General features: G+C 41.7%; 1 protein-coding gene across 3 annotated transcripts in view; it reads left to right on the top strand.

The window, feature by feature from the left end:
• The first annotated feature begins 4726 nt into the window (after positions 1-4726).
• NUP58 (nucleoporin 58) overlaps positions 4727-18160 on the top strand; it is a 33001-nt gene continuing 19567 nt past the window's right edge. For 2 of the 3 annotated variants that reach the window (XM_068984404.1, XM_068984405.1), the window contains exons 1-8: positions 4727-4833; positions 9534-9673; positions 10710-10745; positions 12781-12930; positions 13561-13698; positions 15189-15299; positions 16932-16956; positions 17935-18000. In XM_068984404.1, coding sequence (XP_068840505.1) covers positions 4727-4833; positions 9534-9673; positions 10710-10745; positions 12781-12930; positions 13561-13698; positions 15189-15299; positions 16932-16956; positions 17935-18000 — 773 coding nt within the window. The remainder of the gene's footprint in view (positions 4834-9533; positions 9674-10709; positions 10746-12780; positions 12931-13560; positions 13699-15188; positions 15300-16931; positions 16957-17934; positions 18001-18160) is intronic. The other variant, XM_068984403.1, reaches the window with a different exon arrangement.

Below are 18160 nucleotides of genomic sequence, written 5' to 3'. Positions count from 1 at the left end.
TCATGGCTGCAGTCACCATCTTCAGTGATTTTGGAGCCCCCCAAAATAAAATCTCTCACTGTTTCCATTATTTCCCCATCTATTTGCTGTGAAGTGATGGGACCAGATGCCATGATCTTCGTTTTCTGAATGTTGAGCTTTAAGCCAACATTTTCACTCTTCTCTTTCACTTTCATCAGGAGGCTCTTTAGTTCCTCTTCACTTTCTGCCATAAGGGTGGTGTCACCTGCATATCTGAGGTTATTGATATTTCTCCTGGCAATCTTGGTCCCAGCTTGTGCTTCACCCAGCCTGGCATTTTGCATGTTGTACTCTGCATATAAGTTAAATAAGCAGGGTGACAATATACAGCCTTGATGTACTCCTTTCCCAATTTGGAAGCAGTGTGTTGTTCCATGTTCAGTTCTAACTGTTGCTTCTTGACCTGCATATAGGTTTCTCAGGAGGCAGGTAAGGTGGTCTGGTATTCCCACCTCTTTAAGAATTTTCCAGTTTGTTGTGACCCACACAGTCAAAGGCTTTGGTGTAGCCAATAAAACGGAAGTAGATGAGTCTAGGTTAAGGAAATAATCAGATGTATTTTATGTAGTCTTATCTGAATCCAGCACAATCTCCAGTATTATGGGATTGCGATGTAAAGCGTGGTATCTCCACAGTTTAATATCATCATCTCTTAAAAATTATGTGATGAGTCCAAGCAAGTAAAAACCTTTCTCTGTATTATTTTTCCCCAAGGTTTTGTCATTTTCTCCATTTCACATCCTCATACACATACCATCAAAACTCTATCTCCCCCTTCTCTTCTCTTATCATTTCTCATCTTCTCTTTTTTCAGTTCTCAGAGAAGTAACAATACTAACACTTTAATTACCAGGTGGCAGGAAGAGTACTAAGTGCTTTATCTGTATTATGGGGAAAATACTATTATCCTTCTCATTTTAAAGATGAAACTGAAATACAATAAAGTAACTTGCCCAACATAACGCAGCAGATAAAGCCTAGATTCCAGAGGTAAAGCCAGTCTGACTCTAGAGTCTGTATTCTTAACACTGTTCTGTATTGATTTGTTTTTCAAAATCCATTAAAAGTTTCATTTGTGGTAATTTGATAGGCTAGGAAATGAGTCTGTGCTTTTTTTTTTAAAAAAAAAAAAGTAAAATCATATCTAAAATAGAAAATCAAGGGACTTCCTTGGCAACCCAGCAGTTAAGATTTTGCCCTTCCAATGCAGGTGGTGCAGATTTGATCCCTGGTAGGGGAGCTAAGATCCCATATACCTCCCAACATGGCCAAAATAAATGTATGAATGAATAAATAAAATAGAAAATCAAATTCCATAAAGTACCAAATAACTAAGAAGAGAGTGAGGACTTACAAGTGCAAAATAGAAGGGAAAGTGTGTATGCAGAAAGGTAAGCAGGAGGCAGAAATTCCTGCCAAAGGGCCATTTCCAAACCGGGTGAATTTAGTACCTCTTTTGACACTCTCGAATCACCCAAAGTCCAGGAGTCAAAGTATAGGGCCCACCTCAGGAAGGGAGCACAATGGGAGATTCTACCTACGTGAAGCCAGGACCAGAAGGAGTCTCAACCAATCCAGTGCCCAGAATACTGCAGGAAATTTACCTTAACATTTTACCTTTACCTAAAAAGGTCATTGAATAAATTTATATAACCTAGATTCATCCCATTGCAGCCATGAAATTAAAAGACGCTTACTCCTTGGAAGAAAAGTTATGACCAACCTAGATAGCATATTCAAAAGCAGAGACATTACTTTGCCGGCTAAGGTCCGTCTAGTCAAGGCTATGGTTTTTCCAGTAGTCATGTATGGATGTGAGAGTTGGACTGTGAAGAAAGCTGAGTGCCGAAGAATTGATGCTTTTGAACTGTGGTGTTGGAGAAGACTCTTGAGAGTCCCTTGGACTGCAAGGAGATCTAACCAATCCATTCTGAAGGAGATCAGCCCTGGGATTTCTTTGGAAAGAATGATGCTAAAGCTGAAACTCCAGTACTTTGGCCACCTCATGTGAAGAGTTAACTCACTGGAAAAGACTTTGATGCTGGGAGGGATTGGGGGCAGGAGAAGGGGACGACAGAGGATGAGATGGCTGGATGGCATCACTGACTCGATGGACGTGAATCTGAGTGAACTCCGGGAGCTGGTGATGGACAGGGAGGGCTGGCGTGCTGCGATTCATGGGGTCGCAAAGAGTCGGACACGAATGAGCGACTGAACTAACTGAACTAAAAAGATCACTGAATAAATTTTTATAACCTAGATTCATCCCACCTAAAAGACTTTCAAAAAAACTTTCAGGTTGTGAATGTATTTTTAAACATTTGGGATTAGTGCCTAGGAATGTGAGGGCAACAGAGGATGAGATCGTTGGATGGCATCACCGACTCAATAGACATGAGTTTGAGCAAACTCTGGGAGATGATGGAGGACAAGGAAGCTTGACGTGTTGCAGTCCATGGGGTAGCAAAGGGTTGGACTTAGCAACTGAAGGACAGCAAGGAATGTTAGCATAGCAAACACAAATCCTGTGTGTGTGTGTGTGTGTGTGTGTGTGTGCGCTCGAAATGCCACTCTATAATAAATTTTAAATAACCCTCACAATTAATTTTCCAGGGAAAATCATTAGCCACCATAAAAACTAGCACAAGAGGAAACAATTCTTAAAGAGATAATTTGCCAGAACAGCATAAGCAGCAATAAGTGTTTATAATTACCAGGCTTAGCTTATAAAAAAAAAATGCTCATTATGTTTAAAGAGATCAGACATGATGAAAATATCTGCAGTGTATGGGGAAAAAAATAGTTTCTTAATGATCTAGCAGACATGAAGAAGAACCAAATAGAACTTTTATAAATTAAAAACAAATTTTTTTCCTTTAAAATAAGTTTTCCTCATTTTTAAAATTAATTTTTATTGAAGTATAGTTGCTTTGACTTCCCAAGTGGCTCTGTGGTAAAGAATCCACCTGCCAATGCAGGAGAGGCGGGTTCCATCCCTGGGTTGGGAAGATCCCTTGGAGAAGGGAATCAGAACCCACTCCAGTATTCTTGCCTGGAAAATCCTATGGAGAGGAGCCTGGCGGGCTACAGTCCATGGGGTCGCAGAGCCCAACAGGACCGATCCACTAAATATTTCGAATGCACACGCACAGACACATATTTGCTTTACAGTGTTGTATCTGGTGTCTCATTATCAGGGAACCAGTCCTGTCATGGGGTCCCACTCTCACAACCTCATCTAAGCCTTCAGTTCAGTTCAGTCAGTCGCTCAGTCGTGTCTGACTCTTTGCGACCGCATGAACTGCAGCACGCCAGGCCTCCCTCTCCATCACCAACTCCCAGAGTTCACCCAAACTCATGTCCACCGAGTCGGTGATGCCATCCAGCCATTGCCTCCCAAAGGCTCCATCTCAAATAACTACCAGGACATTGGGGATTACGTTTTCAACATGTGAGTTGCGGAGGGACACAGTTCAGAGCGTGTCAGGTTGCTCAAGCTCAAGGCAGGAGAAAATGCTGCATTAAGGGGAGCTGTGGGATTTCAGGTTATAAAGAGACATCACTTATAAGCCACTGAGTACCACAAGGAAGGAGTCATTGGGTTTCTGATCAAGGCAGTGTCCTGGTGGGAATTGTTTTGGAAAGCAAATACAGCGGTTGCTTATAAACTGTATTTTACTGGAAAAAACAACAGGTAGGAAAATCCTTTGCAAGAGTAACGTGACAACCTCTGGTGGAAAAACAAGGTGCACCTGGATTTGGTGGACCTCAAATGCACCACAGCCCGCAAGCCTTTCCTCATCCTCCTGCCGGAGGGAATCTCCTCTTTAAAACCCCGTTTTTCTTATGTGTAAGGTTTGCTTACGGAACCCTTATATCGTTCTCGCTTCGGAACTTTTTTGTCCGGTCCACTGCGCATCTTCCCTGGCAGGCAGCAAAGATATAAGCAATAACTGAGATTCAAGAAAGCTGAGCGCCGAAGTATCGATGCTTTTGAACTGTGATGTTGGCGAAGACTCTTGGTGATCCCTTTGGCTGCAAGGAGATCCAACCAATCCATCCCAAAATAAATCAGTTCTGAATAGTCACTGGAAGGACTGATGCGAAAGCTGAAGCTCCAATACTTTGGCCACCTGATGCGGAGAGCTTATTCGTTTGAAAAGACCCTGGTGCTGGGAAAGATTGAGGGCGGGAGAAGGGGAGGACAAAGGATGAGATGGTTGAATGGCATCACCGACTTAAACTCCGGGAGTCGGTGATGGACAGGGAGGCCTGGCGTGCTGCAGTCCATGGGGTCGCAAAGAGTCAGACACTACTGAGCGACTGAACTGAACTGACTGAGATTCAACAGCCATACACCAAAGAAACAAACGCAAAACTGAACTGAAACCAAAGCACTATCCCAGCGGGACCTCCGGGCACCGCCCCCGTCCGTCCCAGGGCGCCTTGCGCGGCGCGCTGGTCCCGCCCCTCCCCAGCAGCCCCTGCGCGGCGGGCGCGCTTCCGGAGGTCCGTGCGCGCGACCAGCTCAGACGTGCGCGGCGCGGCCTCCACCCACCTCAAGCCTGTCTTCGCGGCTGCGGGGCTCGGCGTTCGCGCCAGGTCGCGGCTCGGCGGGAGCGATGCTGCCGGGCCCACTTGGGCCTTGAGGCGGGAACGGCGTGCCGACCCTTTAGCTTGCCGACGGCGCGCGGAGCCCGTAGCCATGTCCACAGGGTTCTCCTTCGGGAGCAGCACGCTGGGTTCCTCCACCGTGGCCGCTGGCGGGAGCGGCACGGGCGGAGGTTTCTCCTTCGGGACCGGGACATCCAGGTAACCGCGAGCGGCCTCTTTCCCGGCTGGGCTGGGGGCAGGCGGCCTCGGGGGCTGGGGTCTGAAGTGGGGGTGGGGGCCTGCGGGAGGCAGCCTGAGGGCCGAGGGGCCTGGGGGACGAGGGGCCTGTGAGGGGCGACCTAGAGGACAAGTGGTCTCTGGGGGGCGAGGGGTCTGTGGGGGGCGACCTGGGGGACGAGGGGCCTGTGGGGGCGGCCTGGGGGGAGAGGGGTCTATGGGGGGCAACCTTGGGGGCGAGGGGCCTGTAGGGGGCGGCCTGGGGGACAAAGGGCCTGTGGGAGCGCCCTAAGAGGCTGGGGACGGCCTGGGGTTCGCGGGCGGCCTGGGTGGGGAGGCTCGGCGGCGGCATCGCGGCTTCTCTGGGCCCATCCCGGCGCTCTACTGCGGCGCCCGTTGAATGTCGAGCGGCTGAGTGGATCTCAGCTTGTTGGGGTTAGAAAAAGACAATAGGAAATATTAAGGGGGGACAATGTCAAGTTTGTCCCCGGTAATTGAGACGCCGTTGCAGGATGTGTGGTTTGGGTCGTTAATGATTTCCAGGTTATTTTAAACACTGTTTCAAACCTTTTGTGCTTCATGGAACCCTATCCGAGCTTTTGTGGGGTTTTTTGTTTGTTTCAAATACTTGTTACAGCACTTATTGGTGGTAATTTCGAACAGTCTCTGCAAAGGTGAGGGCGTTGTGTCGATTCGCATTGTTTTTTACTTGGCTTGTAAAATGTAGGCACCATCGTCTTCGTTTTTCTGGAGCCTGCTGCTCACTACCGCTCCCCGCCCCCAACCCGCCCCAAAGTGTGACAACCATTTGGCTTTGATCTCCTGAAAGAGGCAATTAAGATAAAGATCTTTTAATGATATGAGATTTAATCTTAAACTCAGTTTTCTGAACACAAAAATGGAAGAGATCATTAAATCAAGAGGCGTGTGCAGAATGAATTACAAGATAGCTCCTGAAACTTGAAGAATGTGGTTGTAGATTATCAAGGCCAAAAAAACACACCAAAACAAAACCTATAGCTTTGTCTGTACCAAAAGGGAGGGGGGCACAGACTATGCAGTGAGGTCAGGAATCTGGAGTTTTCCTTAATAGCTCCTTCCCTCATAATCAGTAAGGCCTGATCTTTTTAATGCTTCACTTTCCATTTGCTTTACTTCTAGAGACACCACCCTGTTGTAGGCTCTTGTCATTTGTAGAACAGGCTCGTATGTAATAGGCTCTCTTTTAGGTGGTAAAATAAGTCCTGTTTTCCTGAAGCTATTTTCTTATGAAAATACTTAAGATTCCTGTCAATATCTCAACCAGTGACCTTTCTCATGTTAGATGAAAACTGCTTCCATCGTCTACTTTGATTAGTTCCCTGGGATCCCAATTGTCTCAGCTGCATTCACGTCAGCTTTTTTTTTTTTTTTTCCCCTAACAACATTATCGCCAGGGTGATTAAACATTTTTGTTTCCATTGACTTTCATCAATGATTTTCTGCTCTTCTCCAAATGAAATAAAAATGAATATTACCATGGTCCACCAGACCTGGTCTGGAACCTCTTCAGATATCCTGAGCCCACCTCATTTGTTTGCTCCAATTCAGTAATATAGGTACACTGTAACAAAAAACAAAATAAAAAAAGCCTGCAGGCACACCAAGAAGTAACTGAAACAAAGTTTCAACAAAAGATACTACCCTTACACTTTGATATTTTCTATGCACTTTGATCTTTGGATCTTTTTCTTTTTTGACCTGATACTTTTGTTTCTTTTTTTTTTTTTTTCCTTTCTTTCTTTTTTAAAATGCTGGTTATTCTCCTGTGGTGGATCCTGATCTTAGTTTGAAAAACACAGCTTGGGTGTTTTCTCAGTTCCTCAGGTGAAGGCCAAACCCCTTCCAACTTGAGGGCAGTTCCCTCTGCTTGGAATTGCCCTGCCACCTGCTGATGGCAGGTGAGCTGATGCCTGCATGTGGGCCTCAGGTGGTTACAGCCCAGGGAGGCTTTGCAAGACCTGTCAGCCGAGAGGGGTCTCCATCCTTTACCTGATGTCAAAGCACTTAAACAGTTATGGTCATTTCATTTCATTTTTTGTTGACTTGTTTATTGTCTGATCTCAGCAGTACAGTGTAAGCTCCATGATGGTGGAGATCTTTTCATGCTGGTTTTCCAAGAGACAGTGGAGCTCAATACATACTTGTTCAATGTGTGCGCCGAGTTGTTTTGGTGTGTTTGTCGTTTGTCGCAACCCTATGGACTATATAGCCTAGCAGGCTTCTCTGTCTGTGAGATTCTCCAGACAAGAATACCGGAGTGGGTTGCCATGGACTCCTCCAGGGGATCTTCCTGACCCAGGAATTGAACCTGCATCTCTTACATCTCCTGCATTGGCAGGTGTGTTCTTTACCACTAGCACCACCTGCATGAATGATAAATATTTCTCTGTTTGGAAACTTCCTGAGGGCAAGGTCTTAAGCTCATTTATCACTCCAAGACCCTGTGATAGTGCCTGGCCATATAAAAGGGCTTTTATAAATACTTGTTGAATGCTTGAGTAATAATCTTGAAAATTTTATATACGCTTTAGAAAGTCTTGGGAAATGAATAAAAGAAGAGATGGTCTAACACCTGACTATTGAAATACTGGTTTGGAGACCTAACATTCTTTTGGGAAATCAATTTGGGGAAGTTACTCTCCAAGCTTCAGTTCCCACATCTGGGAAGGGGGTATGATAACATACTGTTATCTCAAAGCGTTGCTGGGTGGAATGAGCTGGTTTACTCTGTAAATGTCACCTGTTAGTTTGGCTCTGAAGTCCACAGTAAGGCCGGCAGGGAAGGTAAGATTCCATTCCAGATCTGCCTCGTCTTCTGACTTTTCTACAACACATTCTGTTGAGGAGTTGGCAGATAATTATATTGTTTAAGACAGTAATTGGTTAGGTCTGGGGTAGCTTTCTGTTTTTCTTTCAGTGAACTTCTCTGCCACAGAGAAATTTCTCCTTTGCTTCTCTGGTGAAGTAAGATTTCACTTGGCTGTATTTTCTTTGGTAATGTTTTCAACTTTGTGAAGTTGTGAAACACTTCATTGTGTCTCCACTTGTCTTGAATTGTCAAGAAATTTTAAATACTTGTCTTAAATGCGCATACTTTCACTACATAGCTGTTGTATGTTCATGGAAAAGCAGCAAAAACATGGAGTTGCTGATTTGTTTCAGAGCAAAGGGAGCATAATAAACATTTTCTTAATTTGATTCTCTTTTGTAAAATTCGATTTGATTCAGTTGACTGTGATTGTGGGTGAGGCCTTGCAGCCCTGCTCTGCAAGTCCCCTGTGCTTGTACACCAGGGGCATGCACGCATCGCTGATGAGGACAGACACAGGGTGCACCTTCTCCTTTTTCCTGCTCAGTGCTGACGATTGATCCCAAGTTCTCCTTCCTTAAGAAGCTCTTCCCTCTCTCTTCCTCTCACAGTGATTTCCTGGCATAATATCTTGTACATAGTGTGTTTAGTTGAATTTATAAGTGCTCCTTATGATAACAGTAGCAACAACATTTATTGAATGAAGTTAATGTGCTCCTCATAATCTCTAAATCTTTATAGAAAATCCTTGTTATTCCCATTTTGCTAATGAGAAGATAGAGGCTCAGAAAGGATATGTCACACAAGTGCCAGGAGGTTGGAGAGCTGGTACTGGAGCCTGGCCCAGTCACTGCTGCCTGCCCCTTTAGTTGAAATGCTGCAGGCTTTGAAGATTCTTTTTAAACTGACCTTGGGTTGTGTTGTGGCATTTATGTCGATGTGGAAGGACAGAGAGAGAAGAAATAAAGATTTGGGCATAGGATGAACGGGATTTCCCTTTATGTTATACAGGTTATAATCACTCTCAACTCTACTGCATAATTTTTGAAGCCTCAGATTGTCAAGATATTTTGGCTTGTTTTCATAATTTGTTCTCCCATTTATAGAGAGAAAATTTGAGTCTTTGCAGCTTGCTAAGAACAGTTGAAAAGCTGTGAACTTTGTTCACATTTCTTGTCATTGTCAGCTGCTCTTTTTTAAGCTTTCAGAGGCTCTGAAGAGTGCTGACTTCTGCCAGTTTCACACTGTCGTGGTAGAGGGTAGTTCTGCTTTGCAGGTTCCTCGTGCCAGGACACATCTGTTTGTGTCCCTCACCCCCAGTCGCAGTGGTGGTAATACCGTGATAGAGACGTGGTGGAGATAACTCAGACTCACTTTTCTGTTTCTGTCATGTGTTTTCTGTAGCAGTTGGGGAAGGACAAATGAGCTTAGCAGTGTGAATTGTACATACTTAGTTCAAAAGGAGAATGATCCACATTTATAGGACTTGCTATGGTGGTTTTAAAATACGTCAGCTTTCAAACAAAAACTGGTGAGAGCAGAATATATGTGATCCTGTTTATAACTCCTTGGGATCTGAAATCCTAGCTGCTCTAGATCCTACTTTTCTTGAAGAATGATGTTGCCTTTTTTTAGGGATAATTTTATATGTGGGCTTATTATTAAAGAGAACAGAAAAATATTTGAGCTTGGTTGGTTAAAGGTAAATTGTTAGTTATTTTTGTACCCTGTGGAGATGTGTGAGATACTAACTTCGAAGAGCTAGCTTGCATTTGTCTTAAACAAGTACTGGCTCTAGTAGACTTTACTTTGTGTTTTTTTTATAAACAAGCAACCCTACTGTGGGGCTCAATTTTGGGACCCTTGGGAGCACCGCCACTCCAGCTACAACATCTGCTTCTGGTGGATTTGGAACCAGCCTCTTCGGATCTAAACCTGCCACGGGGTTCACTCTAGGAGGAACGAGCACAGGTAAGGGGGATCATCACATTCTCAGGGAGTGGGTTTGGGATATTCATTCTTTGCAGGTTCTGTCCTCTGTCTTCCCCCTTTACAAGAATCATCATTGGTGGTAGACTTAAAAAAATAGCAAATACTGATAGGAAAAGCCATACAGGGATGTGGGGTTAAGGGCCAGAAATAGGGCCAGCCATTAACTGTGATTTACTTCCGTGAAGGAGGGACAACACACGTACATCTAAGGATGAAAGAAAATAAATCTTTTTAAATATAATGAATTAAAGTAATTCAAAAGTTTGTTAGATTAAGTTTGTGTTTTACGTTAGTGAAGATTAAGTCAGGTTTAGAGTTTGGACATTAATTTAGGATATGTGGGACAGTCAGCTTCCTATTTTGCTGTAACATTATAATTTACATCCCTAAGAGATGTCTTAGATTTTTTTTTTTTTTACTGTTACAAACAATAGTTTCAGTGGGAAAGGGCAGGAGGTAAAGCTTTCTGGTAGACATTTTAATAATAATAAAAAAATATATTTTGTTATAAGCCAAAAATATGTTTCACTGGTGCCACCATTTAAAAGTTTACTTCCTTGCTTGCCTTTGTCCTCTGCTCTCAGAGCCTCTTGGTCTCTGTTGCCGCCTTTGGTGTTGAGCTGCCAGCCTCACTGTGGCACTTCCACAGCCACACAGAGGCTGTGGAAGGACCGTGGGAGTACCAGGAGCGTGCCTCTTGAGGCAGTGCTGGTGTTTTGTTGGGAGTAGCTTTTTTTTTATTCTCCTTGCCTGATTTTCTTATAGGCAGTAGTCCTTGCATTTTACAACTCAGTCCCTAATTAACCAAACTATATACAGCTTGTAATAAGGGAACCAGTGCTGTAGGAAGAACGCTAGTGTTAGGTCGTGATTGTGGTGGAAGACACTGTTGCCCTTCAGCCTCACCAGCAATGTTACAGCTCCCTCAGGGTGATTTCAAATCCTCCCCTATGAGAGGGCAAAGGAGTACAGTCTTCCACTTATGATTCAAGCTTATTTCTCTTTTTGTCCCCAGCAATAACAACAACTATAACTACAGGATTAACTCTGGGTAAGGGTTTCTGAGGGGAGGTCCTAGATCTGTGGTTTCCTGCTCTTTCCTGATCTCTCTCAGAGTTGGGCTGTAGAAGACAGCGTGTGAAGACCTGATACAGATAACAGATGCTGATTTCTCAAAGAACCTTTCAGTACTTGAGTGTTTAAAAAATTAAAAAATTCATGACTGTGTAATCCTTTTCTAATTCAGAAAAAATTTTAAATACAGATTTTTTGTCAAACTTTATTTCACAGTTATATTTTTCAGTCATTTAAGCCCTTTTAATGGAAAAAAGGTACCAAATTTTAGGCCAAAAGTCTTGGAATTAAACGCTGGTTGTACCTCTAAATAGTTGTGAGGCCTTAGACAGTCATGCTGCAGCTAAGTCACGTTAGTCGTGTCCGACTCTGCGACCCCATAGACGGCAGCCCACCAGACTCCGCCATCCCTGGAATTCTCCAGGCAAGAACACTGGAGTGGGTTGCCATTGCCTTCTCCAATGCATGAAAGTGAAAAGTGAGAGTGAAGTCGCTCAGTCGTGTCCGACTCCTCAAGACCCCATGGACTGCAGCCCACCAGGCTCCTCCGTCCATGGGATTTTCCAGGCAAGAGTACTGGAGTGGGGTGCCATTGCCTATCTGGCAGCTTTTAGTTATCTATCAAAGGAGGGATGAAAGGTTTTAGATTCCCTTCCAGCTCTATACTATGGAATGAGGGTAGCAGGGTTGACCTTGATGCCAGGGAATAATGCAAAAAGATGAGAGGACAGGAACCATAAAAGTTAGTTCATTTAGTTAAATGCATGTTTAAAATTGAAATAAATTTAAGATTTGTGGACTTTCTTTTCTTGGATGCTGCTTGCCTGCTATCCACAGAAAGCATGTCTGTTTACCACTGAAGTTTTAGACAGGATTGGTTACACGATCAAGCAGTTGGCTCCTTTTGTGAGATTTTAGAACCTATGTGGGTCTGAAGCACATTACCCTGGCAGGGACTCCAGTTGTGGCAGGGGCAAGCCAGGAGCATGGTTTCTGGCTTCTTTTCTCTCAGTTTTCAGGAGAAGCCAAAACGCAGGTCATTCATAATTACTTTGTGTAATAATTTTGAGCTACTGCTTCTGGCTGTGGCCTTGAGTCTGCATGATGCTTTGAATATTGAGTTTTAGCGGAATGTGCTGGAGGTGGTGGTATCTCTAAAGTAGAATTGACAGAATGCAGGGGAGAGAAAGTATATCATGGATGTTCATGGTCTCCAGCTTTAGCAACCCAGTTGACTGTGGGGAATTTAGGGAAGTTTTTATAGGGAGACATGTAGAGTCCAGAGGGACATAAGGCAGAGATAGCTTTGGAGACTCAGATAGATATCGACTTGGACCCATGAACCTACAGTTGAGATTCTGAATGTGGGCAAGATGTTTTAGAAAGTAAGAGCAAAAATGGAGCCAGATAAGAGTATGATTTAGTAAGTGAACAGAGATCCACAACTAGTATATGTGAAGTATCAATAGACAGAACGGGGAACTAAATTCAGTGTCTCGTCATAACCTGTAATGGAAAAGAACCTGAAGAAAAAAAGTATGTATTTATAAAACTGAATCACTTTGCTGTACACTTGAATCATTGTTAAATCAGCTGTACTTTAAGAGAAGTGAACTGAGGAAGGAGACAGACAGGAGGGACTGGAGGAGCGGAATGGGGAGAAGAGCGGCAGCTGGGCACTGACAGAGGAGCAGAGGAGGAGCGTTGCCAGCAGCAGAGGAGGTGTTTGAATTTAGTCTTGGAGAAGGAAGACTTTTTCTGTTGAGTATAAAAAAGAGGGGAAGCGCTGTTCTAGGTAAATCTGGAGGTGGGGCAGAAGGTGAATTCCAGTATCACCACCTCAGTTGGATTTTCCTCTTCGGTGTTCACTGTGACTTGGTGAATGATTTCTCTCTTGTTTATAAGTGCATATATCTGTTCTATCTACAAAAAGTAGGATCTTAGACTTTTAGGGTCCTGATTGATACCGATATACGTATGATTACGGTAAGACGGGATTCTTTTTAAAACAGGAACGGCAGCCACGACATCTGCGTCTACGATAGGCTTCAGTTTAGGCTTCAGTAAACCCGCAGCGTCCGCCACGCCCTTTGCGCTGCCCATCGCCTCTACCTCGGCCAGCGGTCTCACGCTCTCGTCTGCACTGACATCCACTCCTGCAGGTGAGGCTGATGGAGAATAGTGGCATTTTCTAGTTTTATTCTCATTTCATTCAGTTAGTGAACACAGGTGTCCACCGTTAGAAAAGGTAACTTCAGTTGGGGAAAATTTTTATTTCAGTCATTCAGCAGTGTTGACGCACTGAATTACTGGTTTGTGAAGATCTGCCTTGAGCATTAAAGAAGCAGAGGCCCTCTTGGAAGTTGGTCTCTTTACAGAGCAAAGCGGGGTACTGGATGAGAGGTCATGCATGAATCTGTTCCTGTCTGCTTTGTTCTCAAGGAACATTCTGGTGACAGGGAAGGATAAAGACTGCATAAACCTTGCCTGGTTAGGAGTCATCTGGTTTTGAGTGTGGAGCTGGTAGTCTGGGTTGAAAACTACTACTGTCTGCACTCTCTCACCTGATACCATGCTGGTATTAACCAAAGCTTATGCTTGTCACTGGTTTTTGTTTTAAAGGTAATATTTCTCTCTATTATTAAGTATTATTTAATGTTATCTTTAGTGAATAGTTTTCCCCAAGAGCCAGTTTTATCTTGACATCGGTTTAAGAAAATGCTTTGTATTTTCTATGATGTTCTTAGAAATGATGTTTCTTTTTGAAGTCTTACAGTTTTCACTTTTTATAGCATCCACAGGATTTACCCTGAATAACTTGAGTGGAACAGCAGCCACAACTACCACTGCCTCAACAGGCCTCTCTTTAGGGGGGGCCTTGACTGGTTTGGGAGGCTCACTTTTCCAAGGTACAAGCACAGCAACATCAGGTAAGTGGTGATACCTACTCTCCAGAAGAGTGAATGATAAAATTTTTCATACATAGTTGGATATCTTTGCCATATTTTAGAAATACATTTTCTCAACATGACTAGATAAGGAGACAAAGAAGGACCTGTTTCAAGAGTCAGTAAACTGTTCCAGAGAAACTTATCTTTTGAATAAATGGCACTTGGATAGTACTGAATTGTTTTAGCTTCTAAATTCACTATGAGAGAACTTGATCTCCTGACCCTGACCGGGTTCTGGGAACGGCTTTTTGTTACAGATGTTAGGAAAGGGTATTAGAGTGCTTTGAAGGCAAGGCATTAAAAGCAAGTATTAAATGATTTTATTAGTTTTGTAAATGTCTCTTTTTTTTTTGGTATCTTCTCTTAACTAAATCACTGGCTTACTGTAGCATACATTTCTTTGCAGGATAAATATTTAAACATCTTTCCCAAAGATTCCAGTGAGATCAAAACACAAAAACAATAGAAGAGTCAGGGTTGCTTTTGTATCTCGATGTTGACTTTTGGTTGACACAGTATTCAGTGTTTACTCTATGTTAATGTTAACCTAAAAGTGCTATTGATTTTTTAAAAAATTCATAACATTTATCCAGCTGTGTGTTTCCCATACATTGTCAGGATTTAAATCCAGTTTTCATTTATCCCATGCTCTTATCCAGTACATCCTGCTGTTTTCTGTTTTTAAAGTAAATAGAGTCTTGTCTAAAAAGAACACACTTATGTCAGCTTGAGAATGCATGGACTTAAATGATTTACCAGGGCAGGGTCTTTGAAGTTTTGACTTGATTCACAGATATACGTTGATGACTTAAGATTAACTGTAGTCTAGCTCTTCCACGACCTTTTGTCTGTGAAGTAGAATTTAAATAGGTGAAGTCTTTTTTTATGTTTGTGTGTTTAATCAAAAGAACTTGAGAATGTGAAATTTTGATTTTTCGACTGCAAGTTTCTATCAGTTCTTTAAATTTCATTAATAGTAAAACTCTGCTTTGTATTATACTAAAAACCTTATAAATTCATGCTAGATTATTTCTTTTTCACCAGCTTTGTTGAAATATAATTGACAGGTAAAACTGTAAGATATTTAAAATGTACAGTTTGAAGATTTGACTGTATACCTTATTTCCCCCATCGGGTTAATTTATACATCCAATACTGGATGATTTTGAAGTATAGAATTCCAAAGCGTGATTGGAAGACAAGTAATTACCTGAAAAACGTGCACACTAAAACTACTTTGCCCTCTTGATAAAAATCACATCATCCAAACTACATACAGCACTGAATACAAGTGAGATTATCAGTCTTTGTCCAAAGCATGCTCTGGACTTGTTTCTTTTTATTTGTCTAAGTCAAGCGTGATGATAAGCTGGGATCCAACTTAAAGGTGTTGAGTGTGTTGGTCATTCGGGGAAGTCATTATATATTAGGATGAGGAACTTTATCAGTGATGTTTGGCTTGTTTGTAGGACTTGGACAAAGTGCTTTAGGCCTGACTCTGGGAACTACAGCAGCTACTTCAGCTGCTGGTAATGAAGGCCTCGGAGGTATAGATTTTAGTAGCTCATCGGATAAGAAGAGTAAGTAATGTTACTGTAATTTTACATTCTAACAGTCCTATTGAGGGAATTAAATTCCTGTGTCTGAAAAATTAGTAGGGAAATTTTTAAGTTTGCATTGTATTTTGCAAATTTTGTGTGTTATGCATTTAAGATTTTATTTTTGTAAAGGACTCAGATTTGTATGTGCCTTTGTCTTATGTAACTATCTGAATGCATATATTATACACATTTTAAAAATTGGGACCATGATCCATGTGTTGTTTTGTAACCTGTTCTTTCTTGTGTAATATATCACAAGTTTTAATCAGTCAGTAATTCTTTACAAATATTTTAATGTGCTTATCGTCAGTTTTATGAATGGATGTGTCATCATCCAGTCAGCCACCATCCTCCAGTCAGTGTTTGTCTCCAGACCTTTGCTTTGGGAAGTGTCACTGTACTGGGCACCCTTGCAGAGAGAGGCAGTGTGGTGTGGTGGCCAGCCTGTTTGCTGGCCATAGATCCTGGCTCAGCTGTTCACAAGCTCTGTGACCGTATTCAAGCTCTTTTATCCTCTTGGTGCTTTATGAAGTAGGGGACATAACAGTCCCTGCTTCATGGGGTAGGTTTGAGCATTGTAAAACCTTAGCAGAGCCAAGCACACAGAAAATGCTCTTTGATTTTATTATGAGTTTTTGTTCATATTTTGGTCATTTCCTTAAGGCAAATACCTAGAAATTGAATCATGGGCTTAAAGGGAGGGACATTTTGGAGTCCCATTGTATATATTGTGAAAGTGCTTTCCAAAAAGATTTACTCACCAACCAGTATGAAAATGCCCTTCTTGCTGTGCTCTTGGCGTGGCTAATATTCTTTAAAAAAATTTTTCCAATCCAAATGCATTGTGAAGTTTTCTTTCTTTTTTTTTTTTTTTTGTGGTGTTGGCTCTGTGTGTGATTTGTTCTGATGAAAGCATGTTCCTCTGGAGTGCATACATACATACTGCAGTGAACCTTTTTGAAGAGCTTAGAATGACATAATGCATGAAGTTGTAGCATATTCAGTGTCCTATGTCTGTATGGAGTTTTTTAATTGGACATGGATTTTATTATTAGAAGATACTATGACAGGGTGAATTACTATCTTAAAAGTTGATAAAATCCTTTTAACATTAGAAGATTTGGATTTATTTTTCTTTGAATGAAAAATTATAAACACAAGGTCCTTTCTTGTTTTTATTTAATTTTCTTTATAGTAATTCCATAATTCAAAAATAGCCTTAGATGTTTTAGCAGCTTATTTTTTTACTCAGATAGAGCAGCCTGATAATAGGGCCTTAAAAAAGTGTCAGATAAAACTCTTAGGAGTTAAACTCCTCAGCAAGGAGATTCTTCAGGGAAGATAGTTGAAAAAGGAAGGTTCTTTCCCTTGAAAGAAACACTTGCAAATCAGCTGCATAACTGTTTATATGTACATAAAAACAGTTATATGTATGTCTGTAACGCTGTGATTAGAGTGTGACAAGTCATGACATCACATACTGTTTAAGAGGCAGTCTAAGAAATCCTTAACCATTTCAACTTTTACCTTCGTTTGTGTTAGCTTAAAACTTGTATTTGGAATACACTGATAAATAGCATATTTTTAAACGAAGCTTTTTCAATTTTCTAGGTGATAAAACAGGAACAAGACCAGAGTAAGTTTATAATTTGACTTCTAAAATATTTTAATTAAAGAGTTTTGCTTATGAAACTGTAAGTAAATGGTATGGTTGGAAGTAAATGGAACCATACACACGTTTAGAAGAAAAATTATTTTGAAGTTTTTGTGACAAAATAATAAACAGGCTGTGGAGAGATTGTGAAAGGTAAGATAATTTGAGAAAATTATAACTCTTTCTACGAAGTAGTTGGCATTTCCTCAAATAATAAAAACAAACACAAATATATGTAAATTGTCTCTTTTCCTTCTTATAAATATTGAACAACTCATGGACTTTACTCTTGGACCACTTTTTATTTATATATACAAATTGAACATGTATATGTACCTTTTCTTTTATATGTAAATTGCTCTGCCAGTACCATTCACTTCCTGATGCTGAAGAAGGAGAAGGCCTCCATGTACTTAGTGTGTTTGAAGAGGTTCATTTATTCCTGTCTTTGTTAAGTAGTCATGATTCCTTTCAGCTACCCCCAGGTCTTATTTTGTTGAAGAACAAATTGAAGTTATAAAATATAAAGTAAAAATATTGTGAGCATCTCACTGTGAGAAGTTTGGCAGGTTTTCTTTCTTTAATGAATGCTGTAATATTTTTGAACTTAATGAAATTCAGTCCTGGGATTTTTGAGCTGGAGAAACTTAGTTTAATATCTCATCCCACCTGCAGTATTCTCTGATTTTGTTCTGAAACATTTAGTCAAATGCATCTATGTGTACTTGTAACAAATGCCAGTCTTCTTAGAACAGAAATCTCCATGTCAAGTGAATTGTTAGTTATTGTGTAGGTCAGAAAGTTTATTACTCTTTATAAGGAACTTTAAAATCATCCAGGAAAGCTATAAATAAGGAATATTTGCTCTGTTTTCACATGCTTTAACACACACTGTAGTAGAATTCAGCTGCCAGCTTCTTATGATCTCGGATGTTAATGTGCCTGTGGCATCTTTCTCAGGGACAGTAAAGCACTGAAGGATGAGACTCTGCCTGCTGTCATCTGCCAGGACGTCGACAACCTCCAGTAAGTGCATCAGGAGCTAAGTCAGACTCCAACGCGGGCGGGTGGGTGTGGATTTCAAGGGGGCCATCTCCTCCTCCTCCTGAGCATTTAAACTTGGGGAACATTGGAATGCCTGTAAAAGGTAAAGAAGCAGAGCAATTGAATGAAGGAATTAAAATTC

This window comes from Capricornis sumatraensis, chromosome 12 (assembly GCF_032405125.1).
Source record: "Capricornis sumatraensis isolate serow.1 chromosome 12, serow.2, whole genome shotgun sequence".
In the NCBI taxonomy this organism is placed as follows: Eukaryota; Metazoa; Chordata; class Mammalia; order Artiodactyla; family Bovidae; genus Capricornis; species Capricornis sumatraensis.
This window is presented reverse-complemented; position numbering and strand designations above follow the sequence as displayed.